At 38.2% G+C, this 18,492-nt stretch overlaps 1 protein-coding gene across 1 annotated transcript in view; it reads right to left on the minus strand.

Annotated features, from left to right (window-relative positions):
- Positions 1–15,607, minus strand: part of LOC109458072 (uncharacterized) — a 34,955-nt gene extending 19,348 nt beyond the window's left edge. The window contains 3 exon segments of the mRNA XM_019751430.3: positions 1,936–3,625; positions 11,032–11,185; positions 13,120–15,607. Coding sequence (XP_019606989.3) covers positions 1,936–3,625; positions 11,032–11,185; positions 13,120–13,134 — 1,859 coding nt within the window. The 5' untranslated portion in view covers positions 13,135–15,607.
- Positions 15,608–18,492: the final 2,885 nt, after the last annotated feature.

The raw sequence follows: 18,492 nt of genomic DNA on the forward strand, positions 1-18,492 counted from the left end.
TCTAATACTTTGCATATGCTTACTGTATTTCTATTTTCATTTCATGTATGGATGCAACCCATGGTCTTATTTCAGCACAAAAAAAGGCACACAGACATATAATCATATGTATGTTCATGTATGGAGAGGCGGGTTTTAGGGGGCGAGTCTGCAATTGCATTGCTATGGTAGTTCCATTACAGCCACAGAAATAATCTCTGACAGACTACGAGCTGCATAACTCAAATGCAAATTATAAATATGTATTTCCAAAATTTTAAGTTGCTTGAATCTAATATGGGAAGAAATTATTATAGACGTCATACAATCGGGAATGCCAAACGATGTATTAGTAGTGTTCATTATGAAGCACCCGGATGAGATGGGGTACGCTTGTGTGAGCTGACGGCACATGAGTCATGCAAAATTACAAAAAAATTGTATTTTCCTTATTTAGACATAAAAATATGGTAGATTCTAAACATGGTATCAAAATGCATTTTTAGTGGCCGATTTGGAATTCTTCACAAGCACAGTCTACTCTGGTTCTTTTGATTAAACTGTCCTCCAAAATTATGTATTTTCAGTTTCCAGAAGTAAGACTAATTTTCGTTGATCTATGAAATGCAACAGCTGTTACCTTTCAAAAAAGTGGGAGTCTGGGGGTGGCCACATGGCTCAGTTGGTTAGAGCGTGAGCTCTGAACAACAGGGCTGGCTGGTTCGATTCCCACATGGGCCAGTGAGCTGTGCCCTTTATGGTTCAATTCCTGCACTGGATGATGGGCTATGCCCCCTGCAACTAAAATTGAAAACAGTAACTGGACTTGCAGCTGAGCTGCGCCCTGAAGAAACACACTGTTCCCCAATAAAAAAATTTTTTAAAAGTGGGAGACGATCATTCACCCTTCATTTTTGCTCCCTGACCACATATGCCATCTCTAGTATCCCAATATCCTATTCACATGACAAACTCATTCTCTCAATGTCCTAGCCTATTTCATGATCACCTGGTCATCTTTTCCTATAATCATCAACAGAGGCCCTCAGTCACACCAACAAATAAATCTAAAGGAGCCGTGACCACAAAATGCACAATAACTTAGATAATAGTTTCACACTTATTCTCTGCCACTCCCCAGACTCTCAAATTTATACCATATTGTAACTAAAAATTAGGGTCCTACCTTTTCCAGGTTACATGGTTCTGAATAAACCCCACCTAATGAAGTAGGTCCTTTCATCTTAGTGAGCCCTTCCAACACCATCACGTGAAAAATGAAAAGCATGTAATGAAAGCATAACATCAACAGATTCCAAACTTCAAGTTGTAAGTCATCAATAACAATGTAGCCTTTTCAAGAAACCTCAAATAAATGAAAAACATTTTATAAACTGGAGATAATTAGACGTTTCCACAGATGTCTTTGTCCATTGACAACATCATTCATTCTCATGAGTTTTTTCTGTGGAATTTAACATCTGACATTGATTAATCTTCAAAATAGTATGAATTTTTGTGCCGTCCATTGAATTATCAAACATATCACCTTCATTATAATGTTTCTGTCCAATAGGAAGTCTTTGGCATATCCAGAGGTCACTGCTAAAGGTCTTGACACATTTGTATAGTTTCCATCTTGTAATTATTATCATGACCACAAAACTGTACATTTTTGATAAAGCTTATCTCACTCAATACAATTTATAAGATTTCTCCCTAGTAAGAATTCTGTTGTTTCATGAAGCTTACGCTTTGGATAAGCCTTGTGATACATTTATGTAGTTTCTCTCAAAGATGTATATTGGTATCAAGTGAGGGGTGAGCCCTGGTGAGAGGCTTTGCCACATACATGTATTTTATATGGTTTCTCTCCACAACGGAGTCTCTGATGTTGAGGAAGGCTTGAACATCTGTGTAAATCTTATCTCAATCACGTGTAAGGTTTCTTCCTACTTGAATTCTTTGACGATCCCCAAAGCTTCAGCTCTGAATAAAAGCACTGCCACATAAATTGGGTTTATGTTTCTATTCAGTATTTTCTGATGCTCAGTAAGACTTGCAAATCATGTCAAAGCTTTCCCACATGCGCTACATTTGTAAGGTTTCAGTCTAGTATGGATTTTCTTAAGATTTGAACCCTGTCTAAAGGTTTTACCAGTGTCACTAAATTTTTAAGCTTTCTCTCCAGTATGGATTCTCTTATGACTCCAAAGTTGGGAATGTCTGGAAAAAGCCTTATCACATTTATTACATTTATAAGGTTTTTCTCCTGTATGAATTCTCTGATGATCCATAAGGCCTTTACGTTCAATAAAAGCTTTGCCACACACATTACATTTGTATGGTTTCTCCCCAGTATGTATTTTCTGATGCCTAGTAAGGTTTGCAAATTGGGTAAAAGCTTTGCCACACTCACTACATTTGTAAGGTTTCTCCCCAGTATGAATTTTCTGATGCGTAGTAAGGTTTGCAAATTGGGTAAAAGCTTTGCCACAATCATCACATTTGTAAGGTTTCTCTCCTGTATGAATTTTCTTATGCTCATTAAGATGTGAATGACACATAAAGCCTTTGCCACATGCATAACATTTGTAAGGTTTCTCTCCAGTATGGATTCTCTTATGTCTAGTAAGGCTGGAATGCACAGCAAAGGCTTTGCTGCATTGATTACATATGTAAGGTTTCTCACCAGTATGAATTCTCTCATGAACCCAAAGTTGTGAACGTTGGAAAAAAGTCTTACCACACTCATTACATTTGTAAGGTTTCTCTCCAGTATGGATTCGCTGATGAATTGCAAGTCTTGAATGTCCACTACACACCTTGCCACATACATTACATTTATATGGTTTCTCTCCAGTATGAATTTTCCCATGCGTAGTAAGGTGTGAACGCTGATTAAAAGCTTTGCCACACTCATTACATGTGTAAGGTCTCTGTCCAGAATGAATGATCTCATGATTCCTGAGGTTTGAGTTTTTGCTAAAAGCCTTCCCACAGTCCTTACATTTGTAAGATTTTTCCCCAGCGTGTGTTCTCCCATACTGTGCAGGTAACAAAAAATATTTTAAAATCCTCCTACATTTATTAGAAATGTTTTTGAAGCTGGGAGGAATTTTTGGAAGTGGTAAAACTGAGGAACCATTGTTGACAGACTTCTCAAGATGATTGCAGTCATAAATTTTCTCCTCACTTTGAAATATCTGCAGTTCAGAGAGGTGTGCCTGCAAACTTAATCCAAGTTTATTTTCCAAACATTTCACATACTTTTTTCCAGCATCACTCAGATTATTTTTCAGTTTTAATAAATTCCTTGTAAATGGCTTGTCATGCATGAAATATTGGTATGTATTATTTCTTACAAAATCACTCTCCTTTTGAGGAAAATTAATTGAGGATTTATTGTGTTGTTGATCTTTTATACATCTGAAATTTTTGCTACAGATCAAAGGCACTCCTTTGTAATTTTCTGCATCATGTCCACACTCAAACTCATACATATGTTCCCAGCCTTCCTTGAGGTCAAAATCCTTGGTGCTGTGGCTTTCATTTCTTTCCAGTATTAATGGATTGTGTAATTCTCCTTTATCAATGTCCACTCTCGGTAGTAATTCCTTTACTGCAAATACAGCAGGAAGGCTTCCTATGAAAAAGTTTGAAGATATTTTATATTGAATTACATAATCACACAAAAATAATACTTAAAATGAACATAGTTATGAAGTTTCTCAAGCTTGGTCTTTAAACACTATTGTGATGATCAGATTATTTTTCAGTTTTCGTTTTATAATTTTTTTCTTCTTTAATGTTTTCTCTGACCTTAGATAGTAAAATTTCAAAGCACACATTATATAATATACATAGTTTCTGGCCATATACCTGGCCAATTAAATGACACTCTGTAGTTAATAACTTGATCTATGTACTGGGTATTACATAAATGCAGATATAAAATCATAATTGAGATTTCAGACTATCTTCCCTATTTCTTAATCTTTATAATACTTTGTTAGTAATATGTTTAATAATGTGTGGGGATATGATGCATTAAAAAGATACTAAAAAACCTGTATCACAACAATAAAACATGTTAGCAACTCAACATAGGTCTGGCAGGTAAGTTAATAAGTAACCACAGTTAATGTAAAATAACAGTCTCTGAACTACTCAAGAACTCTTAATAACTAAAGAACTATTTTACATTACAGAAAGAACAGACAATAGAAAAAATGAAAAACATGTTGAGAATCACTGGATTTTGAATACCACGTTCAGGTAAACATACACTAATACAAGCATTAAGAATTAGAAAAGACTGTCTGCAATCTCAATTTTAATTTCATACCTACAGTTAGTTCATAGATCAACTCCCCTACTATAAATAATCATTTAATTGCCCAGTTATATGGGCAAATATTTGGTAGTGTGTGCTTTGAAATTATCATCTAAGGCCAAACAAAACATTAATATAGAAAAAACTGAAAAAAATTCCAAAAAGAAAACATACAAGATATAATGCAAGCAAAGGTCAATCATAATAAACATGATAAAAACTGATATATCTTATTAACTAAAGATAACTTTTCAACCCTTGTAATAGTTTAAGCCCTCTACCAGCATTATTTATTTAATTATTCTTGAGGTAAATTATCACAATTTTTCATATAAAACAAAGGGCACACAAGTTTTTAGATGTCTATCCCTGACTCACAGCGAAAGACCTCTACTCTGAACACACTAAGACTTTAGAGAGAAATTGAATATAAGTAAATAGAAAGACATACCATGCTTATAGATTGGAAGGATTAACATTGTTAAAATGTTCTTTCTACCTATAGCAATATACAGATTCAATGCAATCATCATTAACGTACCAATGGCATTCTTTCAGAACAAGATCTAACCCTAAAATTTATATGGAACCACAAAAGACCTCAAATAGCCAAAGACACCGTGAGCAAGAATAAATTGGGAGTTATCATGCTCCCTGATTTCAAACAATACTACAAAGCTACAATAATCAAAACAGCATAGTTATAGCATAAAAACAGACATATAGATCAATGGTAGGATTTCAAGGTGGGAATTCCTGTCCATTCTCAGGAATTTTTTTCTGCGTTCCCGCATCCTGAAATAGAAACCGTTTTCTGTTCTCCACGATGAATCGTTTCTACAAAGTGATGGCTGATACTACCAACCACCTGGGTTCAAGGAGCCAATTTTCCTAACCAACTTTTCTCAGGATTTGGGAACGGGAAAGCAAAAAAAATAAAATTCCTGAGAACGGGCGGGAATTCCCACCTGGAAACCCTAATCAATAGAAAGAATAGAGAGTCCAGAAATAAATCCTCACTTATATAGTCAATTAATCGACTATAAAGGAGGCAAGAATATACAATAGGGTAAAGACAAGTCTCTTCAATAAGTGGTGTTGGGATAACTGGACAGGTACATGCAAAAAAATGAAATTGCATCAATTTCTTACACCATATGCAAAAATAAACTCAAAATGGTTACAAGACTTAAATGCAAAACCTGAAGCCATAAAAATCCTAGAAGAAAATATAGGCAGTAAACCCTTTGACATCAGTCTTAGCAATATTGTTTTGATATCCCCAAGGGCAAGGGCAATAAAAGAAAAAATAAACATGGGAAAACATAAACTCAAAAGTTTTTATACAGCAAACAAAACCATCAACAAAATAAAGCCAATTTACTGAATAAGATATTTTCAAATAGTACATCTGATAAGGGGTTAATATCCAAAAACTATAAGGAATTCAATAAAACGTAACACCAAAACACAACCAATATAATTAAAACATGCAGAGGACCTGGATAGACATTTCTTCAAAGAGGACATACAGGTGGCCAACACAGACAAAAAGAAGCTCAAAATCATTTATCATCAGGGAAATTAAAACCATGTCACACCTGTCAGAAAGCCTATCGTCAACAAAAATCAACACATAAATGCTGGTAGGGATGTGGAGAAAAGGAACCCTTGTACACTGTTGGTGGGACTGTAAATTGGTGCAGTCACTATGGAAAACAGTATGGAGATGCTTCAAAACATTAAAAGTAGAAATGGCATTTGACCCAGGAATTCTACTTCTAGGTACTTATCAAAAGAAAACCAAAACACTAATTCAAAAAGATATACGCACCCCTATGTTCACTGCGGCCTTACTAGTAATAGCTGAGATATGGAAGCAACCTTGGTGTCTAGCAACAGACAAATGAATAAAGATCTGGCATAGATACACAATATAATGGACTATTACCCACCAATAAAAAGAGTGAAACAATGCATTCTGAAACAACACAGATTGACCTAGAGACTATTATGCTAAGCAAAGTAAGTCAAACAGAGAAAGACAAATATTACACGTATATAACTTCACTTCTACATGGAATCTAAAAAGAAAAGAACAAATGAACAAACACAGAAAGATCCCCACAGGTAAAGAGAACAAGGTGATGGTAGCCAAAAGGGAGAGAGGTGGGAGAACGGAGGGCAGAAAAAAAAGAGAGAAAGTACAGAATGGCAATTTAAAAATAAGAGTATCACAGGGCAGCCGGTTAGCTCAGTTGGTTAGAGCGCATTGCTACTAACAACAAGATTGCTGGTTCGATCCCCACATGGGCCACTTTGAGCTGCACTCTCCTTCAAAAAAAAAAAAAAAAAAATAGCAGTACATAGATAAATAAAGAAAAATACAGCTATTTCTTTCAGACTTATTCACATCATAAATTCGTTAAGTAATGTAAAGGGACCAGGCCCTAAAAAACCAGGATGGCCTCTCCAAAAAAATGAAACAGACTTTAGCTTCAGTTTATTAGATACATATTATTAGGAAAAGAAGACACTATCATCTTCCCAAAGGGTTAAGTTAATAAAAAGTGGCTCCCTTGTCAAATGAGGTGACACTGTGTCCTCTAAACCAAGGTTTTTTGGTAGTGAAATCTTTTTGTCTGGGTCAAAACCAGTAATACAATCTTGTATGTTGAAAATTATTTTTGTAAGCAGGAGAGAAATGTAGAAGCAAGTTAAATGCAGCCAGTAAAGAGCAGCTGTGGGTGGGGGTCTGTGGAGAGCAGCAGGGATGTCGTGACCCACGTGAGTAACTGTGTGGACAGAGTTCTCAGAGGCTGCAGGTGCAGTTGATCTGAGTTGAAACAAAATCGCTCCCAAATGCGACCAAGGGCCTTTCATCCTGGAAAGACAAGATTGAGGAGTTGTTGCACTTAACCTCAAGTACTCCCCTCATGAAAACCTATTTTGGGACTATTACTGTGGACATTATAGGAACCCAGTTTCCGATCAAAATCTCAGAGAGTATCTCCTGCAGCCTTTAAAACCCAACCCTCAAGAAAGTCAAAACACAATCTACAGAATGGAAGAAAATATTTGCCAATCATATATCTGAGAAGGGACTTGTATCTAAAATGTATAAATAACACTCTAAACTCAACAACAAAAAGATGAATAATTCAATTTAAAAATGGATGAAGGATCTGAATAGACATTTCTCCAAAGAATGTAGAAAAATGGCCAATAAGCACACAAAAACGTTTCACACAATGGATCAGGGGAATGCAAATCAAAACCAGAATGAGACACAATTCCACACCCCTAGGATGGTTATAATCAAAGAGACAGATAACAAGTGTTGGTGAAGATGTGGAGAAACTGGAACCCTCAAACACTCCCTGCGTGAATGTAAAATGTTGCAGCTGCTTTGGAGAACAGTCTGGCGGTTCCTCAAAACATTAAACAGAGTTACCATATGATCCAGCAGTTCCACTCCTAGGTATACACAGAAGAGAAATGAAAATATACGTCCAAATGAACTTATTCATTATTCTTTCATCATAGCCACAAGGTAGAAATACCCCAAATGTCCATCAAGTCATGAATGGGTAAACAAAAGGTGGTATTCATACATGGACTATTATGTGGCAATAAAAAGGAATGAAGTCCTACCTACTACATGCTACAAAACAAAATCAAACAAAAACTCTGCACACGTTTATAGCCGCTTTATCTGTAACTGCCAAAACCAGGACGCAGCCAAGATACCCTTTAGTAGGTGAATCGAGAAATAAACTGTGGTCCATCCAGACAATGAAATACTATTACTATTCAGCACTAAAAACAAACAAGTTACCAAGATATGAAGAGACACAGAGAAAACTTAAATCTATATTTAAGTGAAAGAAGACAATCTGAAAAGGCTACATATACTATTTGATTCCAACTACATGACATTCTGGAAAAGGCAAAACTATGGACACAGTAGAGATACTGCAGGGTTGGAAGGGAGAGATAAATAAACAGGCAGAGCAGACATTTTTTGGGCAATGAAAAGACTCTGTATGATAGTACCATGGTGGATATAACTCATTATACCTACATTTTCCCAAACCCACAAAAGGTGCAACACCAAAAGTGAACTCTAATGTGAGCATGGAATTTGGATGAGAATGTGTCACTGCAGATTCATCAATGATGATAAAAAATACATACCTCTCTGGTGTGGGACATTAATGATGGCAGAGGGACTGCGTATGTCGGGGTAGGAAAATATGGACAATCTCTGTACCTTCCTCTCAATTTTTCTGACTCTAAATGTGCTTGAAAAAATAGTCCATTAACACAAAGTGTATTAGTCATAGGTACTAAGTAATATGAAACAAAACTAAAAGGAGTAACTATGACTATCTTTTCCAAAAATTATAGAGGCTATATATTTGGGGGAAACTAATGTTCAGTCATAAACACTCAAGAAAGAAATCCCATGAAACATAAAAAACATATTCATTCCATATCCCCAGAACCCCAACTGAAGATATAAAACAACACTAAAAGGATCACCAAAAATAAGAAAATGATTAACTAAATAAAAAACAAGATCACTTATAACAGTGAAATTTACAAAATGAAAGTATGAGTGGGTTAAACAAATCAAAATACAGAGGACTTAGCAATGCAGGCATCATCCAACTCTATAAGCTCCCTCAGTAAGATGTGTCAAAATTGCATTTTTTAAAGGTGAATGAACAACAGCGCACACACAGGATGAACAACGTGGCAGGAACAGTAGTTTGGTCAACAGTCTCACAGATATTAGGTTGCGAACTTGGAAGGTGTTCTCCTTAGGATAAGTTGCTACACTTTTTATTGCCGGCTCAAAGGAGATGATCACATTATGTCTGATCAACACTGTCACACTGCCCTAGGGAGGCACTGTTACATCCCACAGAAACCAGAAAAACAATTGGAGGCGCTCATCACTCAGGCTCTCCTGATACTTTCTCTCTCAGTATATCCAGGGACATGCTGATCACTCTTCCCAGTGGCTTCAAGAGGCACTTCTGTACGTAGCAGGATAATACTGTGATGTATTAATCACTGTTCTCCTTTAAGAATTTTCTGTTACCTAGGAAACGCTTTTCATGATGCAGTCCACCAGAAGTTGTTTATCATCTAAAGGTGGGTCATCACAGCAGGAAAAGAGGACAAAACTTTAGATCCCTGAAATGTGCATTTCAAGAACAAGTTTTAGAGGCAAAACCTTAAAGACTATCACTCAGGAAAACCACATCTTTCTATGTTCCTGGACAATGTGGAGATCTGGAAGAGGGAGAAAAACACACGATAAGGGAGTAAAAAAAAGAGGGTGATATTGTGTGGGTTCTTGTGAAGGGGCTGTGTGCTCTGCCCACAGGCAGTAGGGTGAACACCTGAAAGACTGAGCTATAGTCCCATGTAGCAATGGGATCAGAGAGAGCATTTCAGTGCCAATTCTTATTAACTGAGTCACAACCTCAAAAGATCCACCCTATTCCTCTCACACACATACGAAAAAAACAGAACTGAAGAAATGGCTGAGAGGCCTGAACAAGCAGAGGGCTTGACACAGGCCCAGGAAACTTCATGGAACCTCAGATACACAGAAAGATCAGTCCTTTAGTCTTTATCTCTGTGAAGTTCCCCAAGGACATAACATGTGAATGGAAACTGAATGGGTCCTGGGGTCAGGACTAGAGGCCTCAGCTCTGATCTGTATGGACTGAGAACCAAGAGAGATCAAGGAGAAAGAGGGCTCCCTAGAGACAGCCATCTAAATCCCTCTCAAACCAACGCACCAAAATGGCCACAGGGGCCAGATAATAGTGTGGAAGGCCAGGATGACGGCTTTGCCTTAACTCTGCATGAGCTGGAGCATCATGGTAGACTGGAAGTTTAAACTTTAAACTTTACGCATTTAATGACAGAGTGATTAAATGTGTGAATGTGAATGTGTGTGCCTCTGTGCAGGAAGATTTCCTGAGCACTTGTAAGAAACAGACTTTTATTCTCTTAAATATCTTTCCCATTTGAGGAGAGTTTTCCCAGTTTTAATGTAGCAGCTTACTCTGCGCCCATCTGAACTCTCGTGTTCACATCTCCATACATTCCCACCTGTCTGGATGTTTCCCTATTTTCCCTTCACATTCCAGGTTCAGGGCTCTTCCCCTTGTTCCAAAATGGAGATAATATTTAACTCAAAAGAGATTTCGATTTATGAAGAAAAACCGAACATGCTATGTTATGATTTTCCAGAACACATTCCCAGCTCTTTGCTCAGCTAAGAGAGTACATACACTGTAGATAAGTCTAGAAAAGCATTTCAAAAACTGGTCAACTGACGGCTTTCTTCTGAATGAGGAGGGATTCTTTTAAGTATGCAGAGATCTAACTCTATTCCAACAACAACTGAATCAAAAGCATAAGGGTAAAACCACAGAATGAGATATTCTTAAAAATTTGCCATAAGGTTTTCTGACTTCTATTATTCTGTATCCAGCACTAATCAGGCATAAAAAGTGCAGAATTTCTAAAGAAAGGGAAAGTCGAAAGTCCACATGCCTCATGAAGAAGCCCTTCCTTCTGGATCAAAACAGCTTCAATCACCGTCTTGAACAGGGATCTGAAACTCAGACAAGCAAGTCGCTCCCAAGAGACTCTCAAATGAAAGCACGAAGACATGCAAAGATAGTTACCAATTTCTGGAGGGAAGTTACCCTCACCCAGGGAGAGCAGGTTCCTGTAGTTCTCTGACATCACGTCCCTGTACAAGGCCCTCTGGGCAGGGTCCAGGCATTCCCACTCCTCCTGAGAGAATTCTATGAACATATCCTTGAATGTCAACTGTCCCTGAAAGGAAAACACATTTCACCAAGGGTACAGGCAGAGAGTTCTTATTTTTGACACAAAAGAGAGGTAGAAGTGTGCAAAAATGAACTTGACTGGAGTGAGTGTTCTGATTCATGGTAGATAACCCTGAGGAATTTGTATTATCTTTCTTTTTGAACTGGGGGTAACTCACCAAATACAAAGTTAGCCATGTTAAAAGTACAATTCAGTGGCATTTACTACATTGTGCAAATATCACATCTAGTTCTAAAACATACGTATCAGCCCCAAAGGAAACCGTTTACCCATTAAGTAGCTGCTTCCCATTCAACCTTTCCCCCATTCTCTGGAAACCACTAACATGCTTTGTATCTCCATGGACTTATCTATTCTGCACATTGCATGTAAATGGAAACTTTGTGTCTGGCTTCTTTCACTAAGAATGTTTTTGGTTCACCCATGGTGTAGTTTGTACCAAGACTACATTCCCTTTTTATGGCTGAACAATATTCCATTATACAAGTATACCATTTTATTCATTTATTCATCCACTGATGGACATTTGGATTGGTTCCAGCGTTTGGCTAATGTCGGTAGTGCTGCTGTGAACTCCTGTGTACAAGCATGTGTTTGAATACCTGTTTTCAATTCTTTGGAGCATGTAACCATGAGCGGAATTACTGGAGAGATAACACAGTTTAATTTTTTAAGGATCTGTCACACTATTTGTCACATTGGCTACACCATTTTACCAACAGTGTATTAGAATTCTAATTTATCCACATCTTTAAAGACTTGTTATTTTTGTTTTACTATAGTTAGTTTAGTGAGTTTCATATTTCACTATGGTTTTGATTTAAAATTTTCCTAATGACTAATTTTGTTGAACATCTTATGTGTTTCTTGGCCATTTGTATATCTTCTATGGAAAAATGTGCATTAAAGTTGTTTGATCAGTTTTTAATTGGGTTTTTTATATTTTGATTGTTGAGTTGTAGTAATCTGTCAAGTATTATGGATAATGGACACTTATCAGATACCTGATTTGCAATTATTTTCTCCCATTTGGTAGACTGTGTTTTTATTTATGTGATAGTATCCTTCAATGCATAAAGTATTAGCTTTGATAAAGAATAATTTATTTTGTCTTTCCCTGTTTTGCTATTGGTGTCATCTAAAAAGCCAGTGCCAAGTCCAAGGTTATGAAGATTTAACCCCGTTTTCATCTAAGGGTTTTATAGGGTTAGCTCTTACACTTAGCTCTTATATAATTCCTATGTCTTGGCTAATTTGTAACCATTTTTATCTAAAACACCTGTTGCATGGGAGTCCCTAACACCATGGATTTTGTGAGATGTGCAGTGAATAATTTGGAATGCTTGCAGTTAGACAATTAGGTTCATTTCACATTTTAATACTAATTATGTAACAAAACACCTTCTCTATCCCTTAGTTATATCTATGGACTCCGCATTCTATTACACATTCTAAATATTTTAGAGTCAGAAACACTCATTCACTTCTTTAATTTCAAATGTATTTATAAAATCAGGCAAAGTCAATTTCCCGTCAGTCTTCTTTCCTAGAGGTACTTGGGCCTTTGTGCACATTACTACACCTCCACATATGTAGTCTTTTTGATCCTGGTTTATATAGAAGCAAAAAGGCTTTACTGACCAACCTTGCTGACACCACAGAGCCTTCTCCCCATCTCTAATCCACACCTGAGTACACACCCCTTCACAAGATGATCATCTCAAAGGAGCCTCTTCCCAAGTCCCATGTCACTGGGTCCCAGTGAGATGGAATCGACATGGAGACAAGAGGAGACTAAGGGAAGGCCGTGAGTGTGAGTCAACATTTTAAACAGGGCATTTCAGAGACTGAGAAGATTAAAATTACAAATAGAGCAATTTAGGAAGGAGAGAACAATCAACAAGGAACATTACTTTTACCTGGAAAAGGGCCATTCCTTCCTCTTCTTCTGGGCTTATTTCTCAGGTAAGAGTATTCTGTGTTACACAAATATATTGTTTAATGCTTTGAATCCACATACCCCCTTCCTCTGCTACACGTACACACACAAGGAAACCTTAATATGGGGAAAAGACGATTCTTTGCTGCCCACTGAAACAGGAGGGATGCAGGGACAATATACTCCTATACAGAGACCCAGGAGTTTATTACAAATTTCTTGAGCAAGCTCTTCCGTCCTGCTGCAACCCACACATCCTGCTGCAACTGCACTGTCCTTGTCCACTGGGCACTCGGCCAAAGGAAACTGCCTCATCCAAGTTCTTGGCTCTTCCCTAGGCAGCCAGCATCCAATGGCCAGTCGGTGCAGGATACAGAAGCCTGTCCCTTCCCTCAATCTGGACCAACTCTAAATGGCCATCCCAATTCCAAGGCTTTCTGCTGTAGCTACACAGAAAAATTTAGGTTTTGGTCCTTAGCATAATGTGAAATCATAGGAGGGTTTAATGCTGGGAGATAACGCTGTCAAATATAAGATTTACCCATGAAACAAGAGGGGGGTAGAAGCAGAGAGGCAGGTCTCTGTTTCTGAGCCTTTGTCCCTTCCCTTTTTCAAGTAGTTTTCATTAGTTTTGGAAGACTGGGACACATTTCCAATCCTAATTATAACTGGGCACACTCTTCTAGGAAACTGCCAAATGCAGACACATGGCCAATTCTGAAAATCTCTTCAGGGAACCCACTTGCTCACACTTAGAATTCCTGGTTTACCCTCTCGATTCCATGTTACGGATGGCTGCACTGAGGCTCTGAGGGGGAGTAATTTTATCAAGTTACCCTGAAGGGGTCCGAGTTGAGGGAACAGAACTGGGTGTAAGTGAATTCTGAAATGGTGGCCTGGGTAGGGCAGTAGAAAAACTTGTCCTAATTTCAGATTATCTTTCACATTTCTGAGCAAGAGAAACTTCTCTTTCACGGATTTAATCAAACCCATTTGATTCCTCTTTTCCTGAAAAAGATTTAAAAATATGCAATTACAAATAGTTTTTAGTCCTGGTCTACATGAACTCTGAGAAATCTCTTCATCATGAACAGATGGATTCTGCTAGAAAAAAGTTTCACAGCAATCCAGCCCATCCTTCAACACTGCAGAGAAAGGGGACTTCAGGGGAACATCTATTTGGTTGGAGACTTCAGCTCAGAACTCACTAATTTAACGGATCACTTAAGGAAAGAAAGAAGTTGTTGAAAAACTAACTGCTTACAATAGGTTTGAGTGGTTAATCTTACCATATGCAATGAAATACAGTAGTTACTTACCAGACATCAAATAATAGTTAAAATATATGATAGACTAAAAAAGGATATAACCCTCATAGTCTGAACAAGAGGGAAAATAATTTGGAAATTAAAAAAAGTATCCAATGAATTTTGGGATTCAAGTTAAAAAAGTGTGAGGATACATCAAATTTAGAACATGAGCCACAGAAAAAAAGGGGGAGGGTAAAACAATACTGTTAACGAGCATTTTAAAACGTACCATGTGGTGGCAGAAAGTCTTTCCCCATTCCCCAGGACTTGGAACTGACTGTGCTACCTAGTCTCTGCCTTCTGCATCAACAGCGGTTGCAAATGGAATTATCTTCGGATGCAATAGTTAGAAAACACAGACACTCGAACACCTGGTTAATCAACTCACGCTCTTCTGCATAATTTAAATAATTAAACAAATCTTACATTATTTAGGGTACAAAGCCAAAAGTCAGCACGTAATTATGTCATGCTCCGTATCCAATGAACTCAATACTCACCTAGGTTTGGTGCCCCTCCTCCCCCATCCACCACTATGTGTTTTGTTCTCTGCACACCGTATGTCTTTGTCCTTCAGTTTTTCTCTTTTTCCGTTTCAGTGTTTCCCCATTTGTAGGCATCCTTTTGTTTTCCTCCCTTTCTCCCTCCTCCTCCTGTTTGGCGCCCTATCTGTTGTAACATGTTCCCTTCCCTGCCGTTCCTTCTCCACTCGAACGCCATACATTTGTGTCTCTTTCTCCCCTCGTTGTTCCACCTCCGCTCTCCCTAAAGGAGGCAGGGGAGGGCATGTATCCACTTCCCGAACGAGGACTTTGCCGACGGGTTTCTGCTGGAGAAGGGGAGTCCGGAGAAAGGTTTCGAGAAGGAAAACTGATCGGCAGCGGGTCGGTGTCTACGTGGACCGACGGTAAGAAGAGTTGGGGCCGCTTCCTGACTCAGAAAGATTTTCACTGGAAACGGACGGAGATTCCCGGACGCGCACGGAGCGACAAGATTCGCGATGGCTTATGGGGCGACGGCACGAGCGGCAAAAGGGAGAAACTCACAGCAAGAAAAGAGCTGGCTCAAAGATTTTAACTTACGGGGAGACCCTCTAAATTCGGATGTGGAGGAGGGGTGCCTGAGGATCCCTAAGCGCAGGTTTTAACGAGAAAACCGTGACTCACCTGACTATGCCCGTTTCTCCCCCCATCGGTTTCCGGGGCTGCAGGAAACCAAGCGTGCGGAGAAGGGCAGGGTAGGGGCGGGGGCACATCGCAGGCAGCGGCGGAGGGGGCGTAACCGACGTAAGGGCGGGACCTGGGCGGCGAGCTCTGGTTCTCTGTCTCGCTCCAGGGTGTTGCTATGATTCTTTGTCCTCCCGCCCAACCATGTGGCTTCTGCTTTTTGGTTCCTTTACATCTATTCAATGTCCTTTGCTGCCAGGCTAGGTATAGAATTAGAGATGCACAGGCCACTTATATTGCAAGCGGAAATATTTCCTCTTAACAAAGTGAAAATATATTTGGGGAGTGGATAGTAGCGCGTGACCTGGGAGCAAAGAGGGAGGAGCCCTGGGAACTGGGAGTGAAGGACGGGGTCGTTGTGGGCGGTTGTTGGACCCAGAACGTCTGAGACTCAGGCAGTTACAGCTTTTAATTTAATCAAGCAAGAGCCGGAGATGTCCCTGTAGATGATGGAAACTAGAATGTGAGATGGTGAACAGTACCTGTGAGGAGTCTGCAAATTTATAACTTCGCATATAATTTTTACCGTCTGTTCCCTATTCATTTGGGAGGCTGAGGCGCCTTCCTGGGCTGGGTTCCAATACTTCCTGGGTCCAGCCCTGCGCTGTCGGGGTGGAGGGCTGAGACATTGCTTTAAAAGAACAAAAAAAATCTGCTTCCATGGATATAAATCAATTTTTTTCTTTAAATTTAATTTTTTGTTCCATGCATACTTCTCAAATACATTTGAGACGTACTGGATGGCATCCTGTATTTTGCTTAAGTCATTAATTACTAACTATTGTAATTCCAATTTTAAAAATCTTTATTCTGTTATTTGAAGAATATTTTTAATTTGAAAATTAAAGTAGATAAATTAGATATTTTGACCTAGATATCGTAAATATCTTTTTTTGTTTTGTGTTTTTGAGTCTTTTGTGTCAAGGGATATGGCAAAAATGCTTTCATTTTTGTCAGGACTAATTTTTTTATGGTTATATATAAAAGTAAATTATTTAGGATTAGATTCACCCACTTTGTGCTCTTCTCTATTAATTTTTGTAAATAATTATATTTTGCTCCTCTTTGGGGGTTATATTATCAAAATCTTAGTTTTTAACATAGAAATTAACTTTGAAAAATTAATATTACAAGTTTATGTAATACTTTTACTGTTCTTACATTATTTATTTAGGCACCTTGAGTTAAATAGGTCCATCTCAGCAATGGAGAAATGTTTTCATTCAGTTTTTCCACCTTATGATTTTAAATATTTCAAGATTACCTCTTAAACACCGCACTCTACAACTGACACAAAACAACAGTGTTCTTTGTTAAGCAACAACTGGCCTTGTCTCTGTCGGTTATGGAAACTAGAAAATGAAATACAAAACCATACCTGTGTGGAATGTGCAATTTTATACAGACTCCCTTTAGAACATCATTTCTATTCTATTCCTGGTTCACCCAGTAGACATAGCTTAATCCTGGGCTGAACCGGAAATAAAAATAGAAATTATATTCTAAAGGGAGTCTGTAGAAAATTGTACATTCCACACAGGTATGGTTTTGTATTTCACTTTCTAGTTTCCATAACCTACAGAGACAAGGCCAGCTAACACTGCTTTGAAAGAACAAAATTTTCTGTTTATGTAAATATTAATTTGTTTTTCTTTCTTTGGATTTAATTTGTACTAGTCCACATTTCTTTACATGAAGTATAATTTCAAGTACCTTTAAGAGAGACTGGATGGCATCCCATATTTTGTAATTTCATATTTTTTATTCTGTTTTTTTTAAAGTATTTTAAATTTGAACATTAATAGACATCAATTAGATATTTTAATGTATGTTTTTATTCTCTATTTCTGAATGTTTTGGGTCAAGTGCAAATAATGAGGCTTGTAAAAGATGTACTACTTCCAAGATGCTTGGATTTGACTCTACATACAATTTACATATAAGATTAGGGGATTTTATAACCCTTCTCCAAACAAAGCAGGAGCTGGATACCCTGGAGTCATGGCTCATGCAGTGATTAGTATAGACATGTTCACTAGCCACAAGCTGGGATTACCATAAATAGCTGAACAAATGTGACAGACAGAGGAGACAGTGCACAAAGATACAAAGGTGCTCACCAGGAGAAGGATGCTGTAAGTAGCTCTGGACTTGGGAGAGGGTTGGGAGGAAAGGAAATGGTGGTCCTATGAATGTTTGGGCCCTTTGCTTGTGCCTGTGCAGGATGAAAACCATAAAGCAGCTGGCCCAGGGAGTGAGAACCAAGCCTAAAACATTACAGACTAATTGTGGTATATACAGTAAGTGATTTTGGCACAAAGGACAGCATACAGTAGCTGTAATCTCTTTTCTCTGTAGTATCTTTGTTGCTCCACTTGTCAATCACATTCACAGGAATCATAATATTATTATGTTTAGGATCCAGCAGAGGATATTGAAGGTGTATGGGTGCTTGTGAGCTTTCACTTTAAATTCTGCCCACCTGGAGTGCGTGGGGTTAATGGTGATGGCCTGGAAGACACTCAGGAGGCAGGTGGTGCCAGTGGACACATCCCTGCTCACTGGGTGAGCATAGAAAACAAGTTTGTATCCAAAATCATTGAGAAAATCTTTTTAACCTCAAAGCCGCCATTGTTTGGGGGATTCCTTTAGAGAAAATAACTAAGGGTTTGGCTACAGTTAGGTGCTTAAGAATCAAATCTGTGGACCTAAACCTGCATCCTATGTAGTAAAGGAAGAGCTCGTGGTAAAGCATGGAGAAATTCCCCAGAATTTCAACTATAATATGATCTGTAGTAAAAAGATCATTCCTACCAC

This window comes from Rhinolophus sinicus, chromosome 8, assembly GCF_057876585.1.
Source record: "Rhinolophus sinicus isolate RSI-liver-muscle chromosome 8, RSI-T2T, whole genome shotgun sequence".
Classification (NCBI taxonomy): Eukaryota; Metazoa; Chordata; class Mammalia; order Chiroptera; family Rhinolophidae; genus Rhinolophus; species Rhinolophus sinicus.